Here is an 18,372-nt window from a genome sequence, read left to right as displayed (position 1 = left end):
TTCCTGCTCAGAAAATCCACATTTTATGAATCAGCTGTAATAAATATTTTATTAATCAGCTGTAATAAATATGGGGATATGTTTGAAAGTTTGAAACATAGTGCCAACATCTTTATTTTAGTCAGTATGCCAAGTTTTGCTCCAATAGACAACCAAATCCAAATGGACTGGGAGGAAGATGTGTGTATATGTTAAAAGTAATTACTAAAATGGGATTTGTGGGTACACAATAAGCATATATACATGTATGACATTAAACTGAATATGACTTGTATGCTGTATAGTGTGTGCATGATACATGATTGAAGTTAGTTCCTTTAATGAGAAAGGAAGAAAGAAAATCATGGAACATCATCGCCCCCTGCTGTCCGGGCCGCTGGTTGTTAAGGCCGTCGTTGCTAGGTAAATCATATAAGTCGCTGATTGGCTTCTCGCCTCACTTTTAGCCAATCAGCACTAGTTTTGTAGCGAGGTTCCTTCTTGTGGTGAAGCGTCTAGATACGAGGAGTCTGCAAGCACAGCAGCCAGCCTGTTGAACAGTTAGCTCGCTCATTTTGCTTTATGGTTTTAGGGTAAAAGAGGACAGATACGTTGAAACATGTGACACTGACTAGTAAACTCTTGTAACGCTAACTGACCGAAGGAGTGCTCGGTAAACGAGTCGTTGTTCAGCGCAAACTGAAACAATAACTCCAGCTAGTGAAACAAGGGTCAAAAGCCCAGTTTAATTCCCACTATGTTAAAATTCAGCTTCAGGAGGGAGAAAGACAAGGAGTTTGTAAGTGTGCCGTCTTTCATACAGGCTATGTCTAGCTATCTTAACGTCTGAATTATGTTTTCATTTAGCTAACGTTAACCTTGTTTCCACTGAAGTTACTTAAAGTAAGCATAAGCTGAATATGTTCACATCTATTTAAGGTAACGTTTGATTACAGCAGTTTCGTAATGTTAATACGCCGTGTGATGCATGGTATTAATGTTGTTGACCAAAATTAAACTAACACTGTGGTTTCCAGAAGAAAAGGTCTGCTGCTGTAACACGCTGTTTTGTGTCTCGTTGTGATTCATCATCCTTTTCCTTTCCCTTTCCCTTCCACTTATATAGCCTCTGTCTTTCCACAAACCCTTCCCTTAAACAGTTACTTCATGTACTAACTGAACCCTCCTCAACAACTGTCATAGGAGCAGCACTGTGAGTGTTAAAGTCTGTGTGATACTAACCTTCTCCCTAACCTCCCTCTGTGTGTGTGTGTGTGTGTGTGTGTGTGTGTCTGTGTGTGTGTGTCTGTCTGTCTGTGTGTCTGTGTTGTGCTGTGTGTAGAAGCACATAGTTCACGGTTTGATCCCTGCTGCCTCCATTGCTCCAAAGCCAGCTGTGCCTCGTACCCCGCCCCCACGCAGCCCAGACCCCTCACCTGAGAGACCCAGGTACCCAACACCCTCCATCCACTCCAACATCCTTGTATTGTGCTGTGTTTCCCCTGACACTGTTTCCTGTTAAACCCCAGTTTTGTAACATTTGGACTGTACCTGTTTGAGTTTCAATGGAATTGAGCTTCATATTCATATTTGAATACATTCCCATCATTATTTGCAATAGTAAAACGTTTAGCGTAGCTTATTTTTCCCTCTTTAGCCCCCACAATGCAGTGTTTCAGTGGTAAATCCTAACCCACCTGCTCATGTTGCTTTTACCCCGGTGTACCAACAGCCTATACATGACTTCATGCTGTCTTCAGACAACTACTTATCATTGAAATGTGGTAGAACAGTTTAATTCTGGACTCATCACTCCCACTGTTTGTTGCCATTATTGATTCATTCCTCACTAATCCTCATCATTTCACCACAAACTTCATTGATATAGTAGGCTTTCATTATTTTTTCTTTTTGTTTGCTCAACACACTGTATCTGATTTGTAGGGTTATTGTTTTGCTCTAGAAAGATTAGATGGAGGCGAAGTATTCCACATGGTGGATGTAAAACAATGCTATCAAACTCATTTACAGAAACTGAGGGAGGTGCTCCCTTTTGTAACAATGTGTTAATATCAAACATAGGACATAAACTGTCTGCCTCTTCTCACATGAACTGCATCTTTACATCTACAGATCAGCCTTAGCAGCAGCCATTTTGTCTTCTTCGCTCACTGGACAGACATGGGCCATTCCCCCCGCCCGGCTGAGGTCTTTCTCTGAGAGTGGCCGATCAGAGTCCTTTATATCTGAACCAAACATCAGCACAGCACTTTACACCAGGTAAACCCCCTTCAGGCAAATACACAAGTATTATCACAAGCTTTGTGACAAATTATTCAAACTGCAACAAGTGACTCCCAGTTTAAACCCGACCAGGGTGAATGGCCTACTTTTGGTCCTACTTTTAGGAATAACAGTGATTTTTTGGTGATTTCTTTATGTACTAACGCACCAAGGCAAATTCCTTGTATGTGTAAAAATTTACGTGGCAATAAACCTGATTCTGATTCTGATTGTGATTCTGAAAAGTATTTTTTGAGCTCTCTTAAAGTAGGATCTCCACCAATAGATGTGTGTGCTACGATGTGGGATAAGCATCTTGACTTTTATCTTTCTCTTAATATATTTAAAATATAGGCCTGAGTTTTCCCCTGGTTTCAGTAATCCTTCTGTTCAGACACTATCTATCTCTAACGTTTTTTGCCTTTGCCTTTTTTCATAGAAGACGTTTTGACTCTCACAGTAGCTAAAATAAATGACGGCTGAATTCCATTTAGCTGTTTTGGTTTGAGGCTCCTGCTATTGTACATGTTAGCTCACTGTCACAATGTCAGGGCTTACTGGGACACTTGAATGGAACCGAGCCATTGTCAATGTTATTAATAACACTTTCCTACTATGACAAGTCAAAATGTCTGCTGTGAAAAAGGGCTGTAAGATCCAGCTAACTCTTCTCCACTGTTACTTTGACATATTACTTTCTTATCTTCCTCAGAGACAGATGGTCAGAGGATTTAGCTAGCCGGCCACGGCTGTCCTCCCCTGAGCACTCAGAGGAGGAGTCGGAAGACAGGGAAGAGGAGGTGGAGAATGAAGAGGACGGGGAAGAACATGTTTACCAAAGTCTGGACAGACGGGAGAATTGTTCAATCACAGAACCTGTCTATGCCCTGCCACTGAAACCTAAGGTGAGAGCCTACGGGAAAGATCTCATTGTTATGTGTGAGCAAGTGTCTGACTGGAGTGTTAGCGGTTTTAATCCCAGTGTTGTCTTTCAAAGCAAATGAGAAACCTTCCTGCCAAAAATAACTTGCTTTCAAGGAGATTTTTAGCAAACTAGTTAACCTCCAACTGGTGTTGCATAGTGGCCAGCAGAGGACTAAAGTGAGCCAGTTCCAGGGACTGTAAGTACACTGGAAAGGCCTACTGAGATATCAGTAATACCTCTGCTTTTCCTGCTATGACAAGTCAGAATATATGCTTTGAAAAAAAAAAAAAAAGAAGGTATGTTTTCAATGTGTGTGTCGTGGAAAGATCACTTTTGTGTTTTAATACCAGTCTGATCCACTGGGAGGCGCAATTGTACACAGAAAAAAGTTAATGTTTATCTGTTGAGTCTTGTACTGTAGAGAAGTGATCTTTATCATTACTGACTGGGATATAGAAAAATATCCCAATCCCAATAGACCGCTCTCACAGACTCTTGGGACATTGCTCTATTCGTGTTCTTGTCCTGTATACTGCTACCTTGGGTTGCTAAACAATAATTGTCCCTATGGACTCTATTTCCCCCTGTCAGTTGTCTTTCCAGGCTATCACAGAGCCTCGCTGCCTGGGGCTTTATCCACAACAACCACCAGTTTGCTGGAACATTTTTAGCAACACATGAAGCATGATGTTTCTATTCCTTGTACCATAATCTAAGGCGAGCATCCAGTATAGTAGCAGTTGTAGTGGATCCCTACCCCCACACAAATGTAATCCATAAGAAACGTCAGGCTGTACCCTCACAAATCCACAGGGGCCACTGTACAGTGCTTGTTTACAAATAACTTCAGTTTTAGATAGGTATAACTAACAAGCTGTGTGCACAACAATCTTGTGTGCAATCAATCAATCCTTTAGCCGTTAGATTTATATCATTTGTTACAGAGCAATTGGCATTCTTCAGTCTTTGCGTTCATTTTGTTATTTTTTTGCTTCTTTCTTGGTTATGTATTACAAATGGCGTCTCTTCCCTACACTGAATGCTACTGTGACTCATTGACGTTGCTTTAACGTGTCTCTGAAGATCAGGAACAATAAACGCTCGGACAAGATCTTATTGTCCACATTTTGACAATGGCCATAAACAAGGTAGTCTCTGAAATAGCCTTGCATAAAAAAGATCCCGGCAGTGGGGCTTTGGAAATCTTTTTGAAAAAACATACTCATTATCTGTCTGACTGACTGTCTGTTTGTTTTGCTTGTCTGTCTGTCTGTCTTCCAGACCAGTGCATCCCAGTCAAATCAGATATCTGGCAGAAGAGTGCCTTCTCCAGGTACTGACCAACTCTAACTCATAATCTGTCAGAAATGGCAAAATCACCCCACCTATAAATATGACAAAATGCTGAGTATAGTGCAGTTCAGCAATATATAATAAATCTACCTTAAATTGCTGTTTATTTAAGAGTTAACCCACTATTGTACAGCCAAATAAATCCACTTCGGTTGTCAATACCTAAGTACATACTATCAATTTCCACTGAAGCTTGGAAGAGATAAAAAAATATTACTCACGGGACTAGATTTTCTTTTATACATTTGACGTATTAACTGGTCATACTGAGTGAGTGAGGTTCTATCTATGTTGTTCTTTTTAGCCCTAAACATTTGCATACTTATAAACATATTTATTCATATTTCATTTTATGTCACTAGTCTCTATCAAACATATTGTATTTTCTAAATCCTTAGAGTCCATTCAGTTCACATATTACATTTACACTAAAAGCAGTTATCATTTATTACTTTTGTTATCTGATACTTCTGCTGTTTGTAACTATTGATGTGAGTGGGAGGTGGTAACTTCAATATTGCCGTGTCAGAAAATATTTTTTAGCAGCCGCCAGTACTGTGTAGAATAGTTGGAATTTTTATTATTATTAATTTGTTAATTGACAGAATAAACTGCAAATGTGCTATGAACATCTTTTGAACAACATGCAGCCAAACAAATTCTGTTGGTGGTGATGGTGTCTGGTAGGTGTACTTTCAAAGTAGAGACTCGATTGATTTGAAATTCAGAAAAACAAAGCTTTTAGTAATATTAAAATTTCCATGTACGCCTCAATTAACATCGACCAAAGTACACATTTCTACTTAGGGAGTGAGTAATATAAAGAGAGACATGGAAATTGATTTCAGAATTTTCTCCCTTACAAAGAAAAATGAAAGAATGATGAGGGACTCAGCTGCACCACATTTCAGCCTTTAGCAAAGGAAGAAGATACAGCCCTTATTCCATCACTGTTTCATAACAGCCATAATGTAGCCTTACATCATTAGAGCTAAATGGAAAGCCTCATTATAGTTGTTATTACCAGAGCTGGCCTCAGGCTTTTGCCGATGCTAAATTAAAATGTTTTATGTGTCCCTAAAATGCTTCTACCTTAATCACTAAATTATACAGGCAAGCTGTGTTGTAAAGTAACTCATTCAAGATATGGAGAAAGTCACTTTTTCAAAACAATATGTAGTTCATGGTAAACTCGGATTGCATAATTAAGCACACAGAACCCAGTGCTACTTCTGTGTATTAATTCAGTGATGCAGTGATTTTTGCTATCTCTCAGATTTCTCTGAGGAAACCAGTGTCCAGTCTCCTGAAGCCAGCTGTGAGTCTTCCAAGAAGAAAGCCTCTACCAGGAAGAGACCTGGAAGTCGTAAAGAAGTTGTGCCTTGTAGATGTAAGTCCTACATTAGACTGGTCATTTTGATTTATATTTTTTCTTCTACTGAATACTTGATAAATAATTACTGGATCTGTGTAGTTCCCCTCTCTGTGTCTTGAACCTAAAGGAGGCAATCCATGCAAACCATGCTTCTCTCTACCTCGTCCTGTAATCCTTCCTATACAGACAGCTGCAGTCCTCACCACTATAGTCCACTCACTATAGCTACAGTTGAACTGTATACTCACCTTTGTGTTGTGTTTGCTTTACCCTTTGTCATGTTTTTACCCAGCGCTGCCGCTACGTACACAGGCGCCACCAAAACAGCCCAATGATTATTAATCATATTAATTATAATACTATGTACACGTTTTGCTGTCATTTATGGTCACACACACTTGCTTCTGTTTCTCCCAGGGCTCAGCTCCATGCACACATATAGACACACACACAGAAAATATACAGTACAGCAGAGAGGCTATGGTGCAGACACTGAACCAAAGTGAAGATAAACAAAGTAGAAAAGTGGTATTTCCACCTGCTTTGTCTGCAGTTGTTGTTACAACCACAGTGTGCATTTTAATCTAATAGTAAGTTAGGAATGAACCAGATGGAAAGCTGTTGTGATGAACTCTGTATTAGTTTTACCACAAATCTGAGAGGACAGGAGGAAGGACTGATATGGTTTGTGTGTTTGATGTCAGAAATATTATTTATTTGTTTGTTTGACATTATTTTACTGTTTCCATTAAGATATTATTGAGTTTAGATAGTGACTTTGCTGTGTAAACTATACTGTTCTATACTGTTGCTGCTCTAGAAACAATATTTAGATACAATATATAACACTGCGCCCTGTCTACACCTATCTTTGTGCCAAACTAAGGTATACATACACATATATCTAGTAAGCAAGATATATTCAGTTTTATTGACTGTATTAGCAAGCATATATTATTTTAGAACATCTGCATAGCATGTTGTTTAAGTTTAAAGCCTCAAATGAGAAGGGCTTCAGCAGCATTTCAGGTGAAATAGAACAGGCTCTTTAAAATGCAAGTAGTTGTTAGATGTTTTTTCTAGGGTGTTCTTCATGCCTCTGAGCTCAGATTTCTCACCTCAATGAGAACTGGTAGCAGTTAAAGACAATAGCAAAAGGCTACCTATTGGCTAGGCACTATTAAACAGTAGATTGAGCATGCTGTATCTCTAATCTCATTCCTTATTCGTTTCTTCCTACCACTCCGTTGTGTTTGTTGTGTTGTTGTGTTGTTGGTTGTGTTCCTTTTTGGGTCTCTGCATTTGTGTCTATATTATCTGTCTTACTGTGTCAAAAAGCATCTGATACCATACTGCATCACACCATACCATCTTATACCCTTTGTTGTTTTGCTTAACAGTGTATTTTAATACAGTTGTTATTCCAAGTAACAGTTAAGTTCAATCATTACTGCTTCACACACACATTTCTTGGTTGATGTAAGGACCATATGAGATATTTGCTTATTTATTGTCTTTAAGTATTGTGTATCGAGTCCACATTCATTTTAGAAATACTTTACAATTCCCCTCTTTATTCTATTTAGAATATGTCCGTTTACTGCCATTAAAAGTATTAACTTCCCTCTTTCAGCCACGCTGCCCATCCTAACCACCGACCACGCCAGCCAATCCAGCAAAGCCAAAAACCCAAAACACTCCACCCAGCCGTCTCCAGAGCCCAGCGAGGTGTACAGCGAGGTGCAGAGGGAGGCAGTGCGGACCCTGCCCGAGAGGAACACAAGGATGGTAGATGAACAGAAGCTACTGGAGGAGAGACTGCAACGGCTGGAACAGGAGATCAGTCACAGCCAAGCCCCCTCAAACCTGAGGTCATCTGCAGGTAGAGAGGAAGAACCACTGGAGATACACAGAGGAGAAGGAGACAGAGAATCAATAGAGTGAAAGAAGGCGGAACAGGGAAAAAGGATAAAGGGAATAATTAAGACGTAGAGGGACTGAAGCAGTGAGATATATGTGTGTGCAGGGAACTGAAGGTACGGCTGTGAATAGATATCTGGCTCCTGATCCTTTGGCTCCATAGCACCTCCTCAGCATGATGAGAAGAAGAGGGTGAGGGAGTAATGAAAAAGAAACATTAAAAGGGGAAAAAAATGTTAAAAGTAGCAGTTTAAATAGGTTGCAAGTCACCTTTGTGGTTAGAGACTGTGACCTCCGGGTGGGCTGACCGAAGCAGCATGGAAAAGTACTGGAGTTGTCCTGCCATTCTCTACTAGTGAAGCATTGATTATGTACTCTTTATTATACCCCAAGAGTCAAACCCATGTAGAAGAAAGACCTCACTGTGCCATCCTGCCATACTATATTTGTCTTTAGTTTAGCTTTCACCAGTCCTCTCTGTTCCTTCCTCCTAAAACTATAAGAGTATATAACAAGTATGGCAATTTTTATTTTATGAATGAGTTTACTGCATTCTATTTAACTATCATGATATTCTGAATAAGAGCATTATTTAATGTCTCTAAAACATTGATAACCTGATGTGTGCCGTGCTTAACAGGCTGCCAGGCAGAGCTAAAGAATTTGAGGCAACATGCCCAGGAGCTGGTGGATGAAAATGACGCCCTCAAATTGACAGTTCACCGTCTGAATGTGGAGCTGAGTCGATACCAAACCCGCTTCAGACCATTATCCAAACAGGAGGTATGACAAGCTACAAGATAACACCTCTGCTTTTTGACTAGGATCTCATCTTGTATAGTGCTTAACTTCTTATGTTTGACTTTTTCCCAGTGTTTTTGGTGCAGAATATTATAAGCATTTTTGTGGAAACACATTCATGAATCTCAACTTGCAACAAATTGGATTGGTACATTTTTTGGTCCATTTGTATTTGGACCCCTCCACTTTTTACCAACATTATATTAAAACACTCCCAGTCCAAGTGAAATAGTCACCAGCCCATCACATATAAAGGCGAAAGAAAGGATTTGACAAACTAAATATTTAAGGTGATTGTGAAATGGCATATTTTTTTTAAATTAACCTATGTCACTTGAAAATGAGCCCACCTTAAAGTGCAGCAAGTATCTGTCAGTCCTCAACAGTCTCTACTAGTTTCGCTGCTGGTTTACTTTAATGTTAGACTCGCACACTACAGACTCAATAGGAAAACTCCTAATGTTAGACTCTGCTTTCATATCAGAGATCAGATGAGGTGGAGGTGCCTGTGAAAGACGGGGAGGGCGAGGCAGGGAGAAGTTACGGGGTGGTTATAGTGTTATGTGCTGTTACAGAGTAAGGAGATTTTGGTTTATTGATAATGAAAGAAAGAAGTGAACATGGTTTAGCAGTACTGACAGTTTGGGACTTACATTGCATAAATGTTTGCCGTGTTCGTAGCTGCAAATAATACATTATCAGTAGTGCCACAATAATGTACTGTTTGCCTGTGTATGTACCTGTTGGTCCTAGTCTTCAAATATATCCATAAATGAATAATTCAGCTTGTGAAGTGCAGTAAAGTTATTGATTTAACAACTTCTTGAAACATATTTTTGCCCTGGGTAAGGGAGTTGCACCAGGAACCTTTCTCTTTTTAATCAGTCTTCTTACTCCAGCTGAAGTTGCCAGAATGAAATGAAAACTGTTGTACGTGTTACAGAGTACTCTCCTCCTCTGCTCAGTTCAGCAACATTTTAGTCTGTTTTATTCTATTCTGTAATCCTTTTATCACCTCTTCTCTCAGTCTAATTTAATCAGCTTTTATACAGAATCTATTACCACTACATCGCTTTATTTTCCCAGCTTTAGCACTGAAAAAAAACAAAAAACATTTCTTTGTAACCAAGCCTTTAAGCAAGACATCTGCCTTTCATCCAGGACCCCGTTGAGCGAAACATGGTTTTCTTTTTGTCTGTCCTTCCATCTGATTTGTTGCACTAAAGGAGTTTCTTGTTCCTGACTGTGACTGTCTGCCCATTCTGGGTTTACTCTGCAGAAGAAAGCTGGCCTGTGGTTTTAATCATGGCTACCTCCTGCTGTGTTTTCACACCAAGAGATCTCCTGCCCTCATCTATGAGTTTGCTGCCTCCGTAGCTGCTAGCCCTCATTACTGACAGCTGAAGTGTTGCTTGTGAAAGGAAGAGATACAGGACAAGATGAGGGACTAGTTTTATAGTAGAATAATGCAAGAATGTGAAATAGGGTAACTCTCAAGCGGTTTAATTAATGATGATAAAATTGACCTTTGTCTGCTTCCATATATCACATTAAAACATAAAACATTAAAGATCCAGTGTGTAGGATTAAGTGGCATCTAGCAGTGTAGTTGCAGATTCCAACTCTCTTGCTTTATCCTTCCCTTCCAAGTGCGAAGCAGAAACAGTGGTGGCCATGAAACGTGTAAAGAACATAAACGCCCCTATCTAGGGTCAGTGTGTTGTTTGTCCCTTCTGGGCTAATATAGAAACATGGCAGTTTAACATGGTGGCCTCCATGAAAGGCGTTCCATGGCCTCTGTAGATATAAAAGGCTCATTCTAAGGTAACTAAAACTTGGCGATTCTTATTTTCAGATGATTATAGACTAATGAAAACATAGTGTGAATATTACATTACATTTCTGCCAATAGAGCCTCCTAAATGTCACACACAGGACCTGAACACACAAACAAATCACAGCAGTTTCATGTCCTGGATCCATAATGGTGGAACTAGCTCCCCATTGACGAAAGGACAGCAGAAACACATCTTCCGTTGCAGACTGAAAACTTGTTTGTTCAGACTGCATCTTGGCCCATTAAAACAACTCATTGTTTCTAAATGTAGCACTTAAAGCAGTTCAGCATGTTTAATGAAGTGGGTATTTAATTATGGGGGTTTCAACCTCATGTTTGAATGCACTTATTGTAAGTCACTTTGGATAAAAGTGTCAAATAAATGAATGCAATGTAAAAACATTGACATTTGTTTTCCCATTGTTCTGTTGTTATAAAACTAATCTTTTCAAGCAACATCTTCTTAAGTAACCAAAATTGTTTTAGATCTGGTGTAGTCATACTCGACTCTATTCCTATTTTTATGTTAACTTTGAATCAAGGACCCCATTTAAAGCTGCCATATTAACCATGGTTATGGCATTATGACTGACTTCATGTTCTTTCTCTTTCTTATTGTGTCTCATCCAGAGCTCCAGAATCAGCGGCTTGCCAAAGACAGGGTCTCCTCCTCCCTGGCTGGTCAGTATCCATTTAAACAGTAGCTGTGCATGGCTGGTTAATAGTCACATTTAGCTAATCAGTCTGTTTCATGTGGCTGTCTAGTTTAATAGGCAAATCATTTTTAATACAGCTGAATGATAATTTAAGATAGTGCCCATTAAATTGAAACAGTTGGTCAGCAGTTTAATGTGGCTGGTCTTTTCCATCTCTGCCTCATGAAATGGATTTAACATGTGAAATTATATATGCTCACTCTGCTGACACATAACTGGTCTGATAGTTTGGAAGCTTAGGTCCAAAATTGAGGAAAAAGGAAGAGAGTGTGATTTATCTCTCAAATTTCCAAATCAGAAGGCAAGGTTGTTCACCTTCTGTCCACAATGACTGGAAACCTGCTGAATAGATCAAGAAGATGAAGCCCATTTGCACCTGGTATGACTCATATACCAACCACTGTGAATAATGGGCTTTTGCTCTGAATAAGGCCTAAATGTAGAACAATAGAACCCTAGTGATATAATGTTGAGGTACAGTGGAGCTCTTTTGGTGTCAGTCAGAGCTACAGTGGAAATCCAGTGATTGATATTTTGAGATACAGTACATGAGAATAGATGTTTTTATCTTGTAGCTTATTTAAGCCTTTTCTCTTCTTCTGTTCTTTTTTTTTTTGTAGCTTGACATGAAGTATTTATCTCCTTTACTTCTGGCCTATGAAGACAGGATGAACGAGAAAGATGAACTTCTGCAAACCACTGAGGTAAAGTGTGTGTGTTTTCTTATCCGCTTAATAATCTGCAAGCTCATCATTCAGCAGAATGTTACATGGGCTATTTTATCAGAGACATATGCAGCTGCTAATGCTGCTGCCTTTGATTTATGCAATGCATGCGGAAAACCTGCACTTGGTGGCGAACAGTACTGGTCACAGTACTTTAGTCAAAGTGCCAGTATGCTTCTGAGAGCTGTTTTAAATGATTTTTATATATAGCGAGAGCCTGGGAGGTGAGGTTAACATGCAGGCATACAGGTGGTTGCAGAAAAACCCAAAGCATGTATATTTTCTTCTAATGGTAATGATTTTGCTGTTTAAGATTCTGAAAATGATTTACATTTGAATGTAAAATAGCTCAAAGTGTGTTGTGTATGTCACCTGTGGATTAAAGCTCTTGTGCAGACAGCAAAGTACTGCTTTGCTTTTAGAGAGAGACAAGCTATTATTGTACATGATGAGGTGAGACTGAAATTACATTTTTCTTTTTCTACAAGCCCCAACTATCATGTTTTGATAATAATAAAAAATAAAATAAATAATAATAACTGCTAATAGTTAAATATATTAGATGGAGAATAGAATAGAGACATTTACTTTTTTTACCCCCCCCTCCCTTTCTGTCTTGTGCTGATGTCAGACAATTGGCAGTTTAGGTTACCTGGCTTTACTGAGCCGAACATTGGTGATCCCAGAAAATGGATAGTTTATTTTGGTTTTCCAATCCAGCTACAAGCAAGTTCTTGTAAAAGAGTTGTTAAGTATTAAATGTTTAATATTAATAATATTAAACATTTAAAATGTGATACCTGCAGGAAAATCCAGTTATACTGCTGTCAAAAACGTTCTTTCTTTTTTCCTTTTAAAAAAAAAAGAAAGAGGGGTGATAGTTTGCTGTCTTCAGTTTAAATGTCTTAAATTGCGTCCTTGAAATCAGTGGTTCTTGTGTGTCTTTGTCTGCTTTCCGCAGGAGGAGGTGAAGAGGTTGCGTGTTCATGTGGAGGAGGTGATCAAAGAAAATGAGAGACTCCATGATGAAATTGCAAAGATCGGAGGGGTCAGCCAAAAGGACTGGTGAGAAAAAATTAGCTCATTGTGTGTGTGTTGGTTAAGCACTGTTAGCACTCATTCCCCTGATGTAGAGAAAATGAAATAGCACTTTTACTCTCTTCTGCTTCACTGCTTGCCTGTCTCTGGGTCTGTTGCTAAAGCGTTAAATAATGAAATAAAAGTGGTAAAACCTCATCTCATGTGTTCATATATTTTCCCCATTACTACTCTTGCGTACATGATCACTATCAAACTTACAGTGTCTGCTCATGGTAAGCAGCCCTGACAAGTTCTACGTGAAGCAGTCTGTGACATTTCAACCTGTTTTAAATTTTCAGTCTCAACGGAAGAACAATGTGAAGATTGAGTAAGACATTAGTCACTTGCATACATTTACATTTAGAGCAGTTAGGTGTTCTTATCAAGCTCAACTTTGTGAGCAGAACAATGAATACTGAACAATAACTTACTGCTCAGTATTCATGGGCAGGCAGGGGCTACAGGTTGTAAACCCTGGAACAGATTTGAAATTAAATGTCTTACTGTAGAGTATAATATATAGCATACATAATGTATCTTATTTTTGCTAAGTGACTAAGACTAAGTGTTAAGAGCTGTTTACAATACATCCGTTTGCATATAAACCAAGTAATCAATAAGTGACTCAACACCTGCACACATTTCATCATCTCTGTCTCGATGCTGCTTCTACGGATTTGTGAGGCTTAATGGAAATTTAGTGTTTTCCAAGTGTGTGGCTATTTGCTTTGTGTCATGCTACTGCTTTGCCTGATAGGAGACACAACACGTCTCCTACTCAGAAAGGTCACCGAAAAGTCCATTCTCAGTGTATATGCACTGTTTTAGGTATTACCAACAAATTCACAGTGTTGGGCTAGTTACTCAAACATTTTTTACTGATTTTTTACACTCTTTTCAAAAGTAATATTATTACTTTACTTATTACTCCCTGCCAACAGTAATTAGTTAGTAATACAACAGTATTTGTTGTATTAATTTTCTGCTACTCCCCAGAAAATTGGTAATTGTGTCCTTTCTCCACAAGATTCAGATTTACGATTAAAATCCAGTTTGTAATACCGTAATCCCAAAGTAATGGGAATATTTCCAGCCTCTGAACACAAGTGTTTCCATCTTTCAAACTAATTTATAAAAATGAATCCAAGGATGTGATTGGGTTGTTGGATTTCAAATTAGTAGGGAGTGACAACGAAAGTAAGGCTGTAACTAATTATTTTTTAGGAGGTCTGTAGTGTATTATTACTGAAAGTATTAGTTAATTACAGCTATCATTACTGGGGAAGTAATCTTATTAAATATTATTAGTAATTAGTTACTGCCCAACACCGCTTATTCAGTACCAATTGAAATAAGGCAAGCTGGTAGTTTTATGTGTTTTGTCTGATGAATGCCTTATTCATGTTGATATTTTATATAGCAGCTTTGTGTTCTGATTATATACTAATTTAGACATATTTTCTCTTTCTCTCTCTCTGTCTTTCTCTCTATAGTCATCAACTACAACAGCAGGCCTTACTGGTTTTGCAGGAGAACCAGGTTCTGATTGATCAGCTCGAGGCTCAGCATGTTAAGGCCAAGGCCAGCCACAGCAGACACCATTCTGAAGGTACAGTGAAAGACTAAGAGCCCTATTTTAATCACACAAATAGAAAACTCAGAGTGCATCTCTGAGCACACTACTGGTGTGGGTGTCCTCAAGCCACCCTGTATGTTTGCGGCAGACATGTGTAAACAAGACTGGTTGGGTGAATGTAGAATGGAGTGTGTGGTGATTAATAAATACACTCTCAGCTCATCGTCTCATCGCTCTGAAACAGCAGAGCCAAACATGCATGACGCTCAATAAATTAAGAATTGGCTTCTCCAGGAAATCATGCTGTCTGGAAGGCGCACAAAGTGAACACCCAGCTCCACATATCTGCAGCCAAAAATGTTTACAATGATGATAGGAGCAAGTAATAAAGCATAGTTTGGTGAAGCAGTTTATATGATCGCATCAATCCGATGCTATTCCATTTTTAATTTACTGTATTTCACTTTTAAGTAGTTGCTCCATAGGGTGTGATTCACAAAATTAGTGAGTAATCCTCCTTCAGATGGTTGCAGGGATTTAATATTTGAACAGTGGACAACATATACTGAAAGAAACAGAAAGAAAGAAACACTTGCATTCATTTATTGATCAATTTATCAATTTAGTTAGTATTTATAGAAGTTCCTGCTTTATCCACATTAAATGTTATTTTTTTCATGCCGATTTAAATGCATCTACTGTTTGGGGAGTGGTTTTGTATGTGTTTTAAGCATTATTGTGTATTTAGTTCTTAGTTCCTGCTCCTGTTGACAAAATCACCAAAATGGCAGCTGCGTGACAGACATGGTTGTTCTTCCACCTGTGCACAGTGCACTCTGCACCAAAATACCACACAAATGAGCAAAGCCCTATCAAATGGTGGAGGCACAGAAATGTGATAAGATAAATTCTTCATAAGAAATTGTAGGGGGAGGTATAAGGCAACCATTTGTGGTTAAAATTGAAGAGGACTTTAAATCCAAACTAAAAGAACTTTTCACTGTAGCCCTGCATCGTTTTCTCTGCTTTCATTTAGATTATTTTACATTTTAATTCCACACCTCTCTCCCCCCTTTCCTCCCTCTCTCTGTAGTTTCCAAGGTATCTAAGCAACTGATGTTGTTAGAGGCTGAAAAGCAGCGTTTGCAAGATGACCTGGAAGAAACCAGGAGAGAGGTGCAGAAAAATGTGAGGGAGGTCCAGGTTCTGCAGGCCCAGCTGAAGGATGCCATAACGTGGGACGAACACTGCGACCTTGTTGGGAAACTCAGACGGTACCATTACAATATCTTGTTTTATCATAGTGTATTTCTTTCTCTTAAAGATGAATGAATCCATATTAAAAGCATTTCTGCTCCTGCGCTGGGACACAAGAAAGAGGAGAACTGCACACTGAACAGTTTATATTAGTGATACTCCATCTTGCTTGCTGTATGTCAGGAAAAGGTGCGCAGTTCTCACTCCATGTTTTCATGCAATAATGCTAAATGCTAGGGCTCCCCATCTTCTTCTTTCCAACAGATTAGCTACCTCAGTTCAGTTTTAGCTCAGTTTATTATTAATTCAGCTTACAATTGATTTGGAGCAGCTAAAACCAGAACAAGTGTACCTGCACCTGAAGCATTGCATTTTTAATTGCAATAGAAAAGGGCACTGGGATGTTACGAATAAATTGATGTGGTAGAGCAGAATCAAAACTGTAATTTCTTTACTTATATTTGATGGAGGTGGGAAAGAAAGCCAGTGGGATTTAACAGAAAACTCAGGTTTCCACAAGTTAATCAAAATAAGTATTCTGCAGGATCATTAAAAGGTGGACAAATCTCTGAGTTGGTCGACGACAGATAATAATGCTGGATAACTCTTGTTACGCTTTACCAGCAATACAGATAGTTGGTGTTTTAATGGGCTGCTACACACCTGTTCTGGGCTTCAGGTGCACATTGGGCAGCAGAGAGTAGGTAGAGTGACATCGGACGAGATTTGCTTGTCAGATTGTCAGCTGCACGGAGGACATAGGCCGCTCTCGCGCTCGCGCTGATTGCTTCGCATATACGAGATGGAGGCTGAGCTGGAGCTCAACAAACGAGCCAACAGGTACTAAATATACTACTTTCTTTGTTTGGTATCATCTTACACATAAAGCCTATGACATGGCAGTGTTTGACACTGTTGGGTCCAGTAATTTATACACAATAAACACTCACAACTCGCAAACACAACTCCTTAGAGACTACAGTTATATCCTGTCGTCCTTCAAAACATACAGCAATGAACCCTTTATTCAACAAAGCAATTCTAGATCCCACTGTACTCAATAACTCCCAAAAGTCAATGACTACAGTGTTAAATCGACATAGTCTTCTTAGATTGATATGTGGCTGACCACTGAAACGTATTTTTTGTAATTTTGTTATGACGTAAAATGCAGAAGAATGTGATTATTTGAAGCCCCTTTGCACCCATTGTCCACCCACACAGGTGTTGCCACTTCTTCTGCTTGTTCAGGGCTCTTCTCAGGAGTGTGTGGGCGTGTGCCAACTGTGTTTGATTGACATCTCCCTCAATCCGGTTGTTAGTTGTTGACAGAGCAGCTTACACCTTAATTATTCTTGTTTGTACATGAAAGTTTAGTGCCCCCACATAATTCTACATTCTAATAAGACTTCAACCTAGTCAGAGGTGCAATCAGGCGGATAAAAAAAATACCTGTTTGGGTGTGCAGGGCCTTGGATGGTTATATATGTCTGGCTGTTAATTAGTTGTCTGACCTAGAAAATTGTATTTAATTAAAAGAAAGATTAAGTCCTCCTTAAATCAAATCACCAACCACTGAATTAAATACCTTTTAAGCCACTGATTAGCACCCCCAGTTTATCCTGAAGTGAGATTTAGAAGTTCAGTAGGGTGACAGCTAGAGCCATGCCCAGAACCACGTTTTTTGAAGATGTTGGTCATCACCTCTCCAGAGTTTTATTCCATATTTAAAATGTTCTCACTCCACCCAAAAAGGATCAATTCAGTCCTAGTCCCGGTGGGTTATTTAATACACTGATGACAAACAAGCTGAAACAGACAGAGTGGCTTACGCATCTTATCATAGTTCAGATAAGGTTGCTTTCCCACAGTTTATTTTCATCAGGGATTACAGCTGTTCTGGAAACTTCCTCGGCTCCCTGTGGACCTGAACTGAGATTAATGTGGACTTTCTCATTTTGAAGTGTGAAGATTGTCAGAAGGTGTTTGATTAACCAACGGTGTTTTCACTCTGCTCGCATCAAGATGGCAGGGTCTCAAGAAACCATCCAGTTAACTCTAGTCTAGTCTAGTCTCTCTGGTATTCCCTGTTTTCAACTATTCTGTCTGCACTGTTCCTTTCCATTAACCACTGATACATTTTCCTCCCCTACATTCTTCCTAAATCTCTTCCCTTCTTCACTCCATTTGCCCTCATGTTTTTTGCCATTTCTCCCCATCTTCTTTCTTCCTTACTCTTTTTAATTCTGTTTTTGTCTCTCCATCATCCAGGAAGACTGAGAGGAGGATGAGTGTATTGATGCGACAGAAGGAAGAGTGTGTGTTGAAAGAGGAAAAGACTCGGCATTACATGGGAGCTGTGATTTCTGTGGCGGAGCACGTTTCCCGGGAGAGAGACCAACTATTACAGATGGTACTGCTAATGCTACTGACATGGTACACATGATACACATAATACTACTGACATCCTAGAGTCCACCTATGTACTTACAGGTACAAATTCACTTCTTCCACTGAAGGGAAACAAGGTATTACACACTGTACT

The 18,372-nt window shown here is 39.2% G+C and overlaps 1 protein-coding gene across 1 annotated transcript in view; it reads left to right on the top strand.

Annotated features, from left to right (window-relative positions):
- The first annotated feature begins 539 nt into the window (after nt 1–539).
- The window catches only part of cep89 (centrosomal protein 89), a 61,038-nt gene continuing 43,205 nt past the window's right edge, over nt 540–18,372 (top strand). Inside the window, exons 1-16 of the mRNA XM_035682208.1 lie at nt 540–778; nt 1,322–1,428; nt 2,113–2,259; nt 2,975–3,167; nt 4,469–4,520; nt 5,817–5,930; nt 7,549–7,797; nt 8,476–8,618; nt 11,104–11,154; nt 11,810–11,893; nt 12,876–12,979; nt 14,488–14,603; nt 15,664–15,844; nt 16,452–16,527; nt 16,630–16,667; nt 18,099–18,240. Of these exons, the coding sequence (XP_035538101.1) occupies nt 737–778; nt 1,322–1,428; nt 2,113–2,259; nt 2,975–3,167; nt 4,469–4,520; nt 5,817–5,930; nt 7,549–7,797; nt 8,476–8,618; nt 11,104–11,154; nt 11,810–11,893; nt 12,876–12,979; nt 14,488–14,603; nt 15,664–15,844; nt 16,452–16,527; nt 16,630–16,667; nt 18,099–18,240 (1,839 nt within the window). The 5' untranslated portion in view covers nt 540–736. The remainder of the gene's footprint in view (nt 779–1,321; nt 1,429–2,112; nt 2,260–2,974; nt 3,168–4,468; nt 4,521–5,816; nt 5,931–7,548; nt 7,798–8,475; nt 8,619–11,103; nt 11,155–11,809; nt 11,894–12,875; nt 12,980–14,487; nt 14,604–15,663; nt 15,845–16,451; nt 16,528–16,629; nt 16,668–18,098; nt 18,241–18,372) is intronic.

The sequence above is a fragment of the Morone saxatilis genome, unplaced genomic scaffold, assembly GCF_004916995.1.
Source record: "Morone saxatilis isolate NCDOM2014 unplaced genomic scaffold, NCSU_SB_2.0 Contig11, whole genome shotgun sequence".
NCBI lineage: Eukaryota > Metazoa > Chordata > Actinopteri > Moronidae > Morone > Morone saxatilis.
This window is presented reverse-complemented; position numbering and strand designations above follow the sequence as displayed.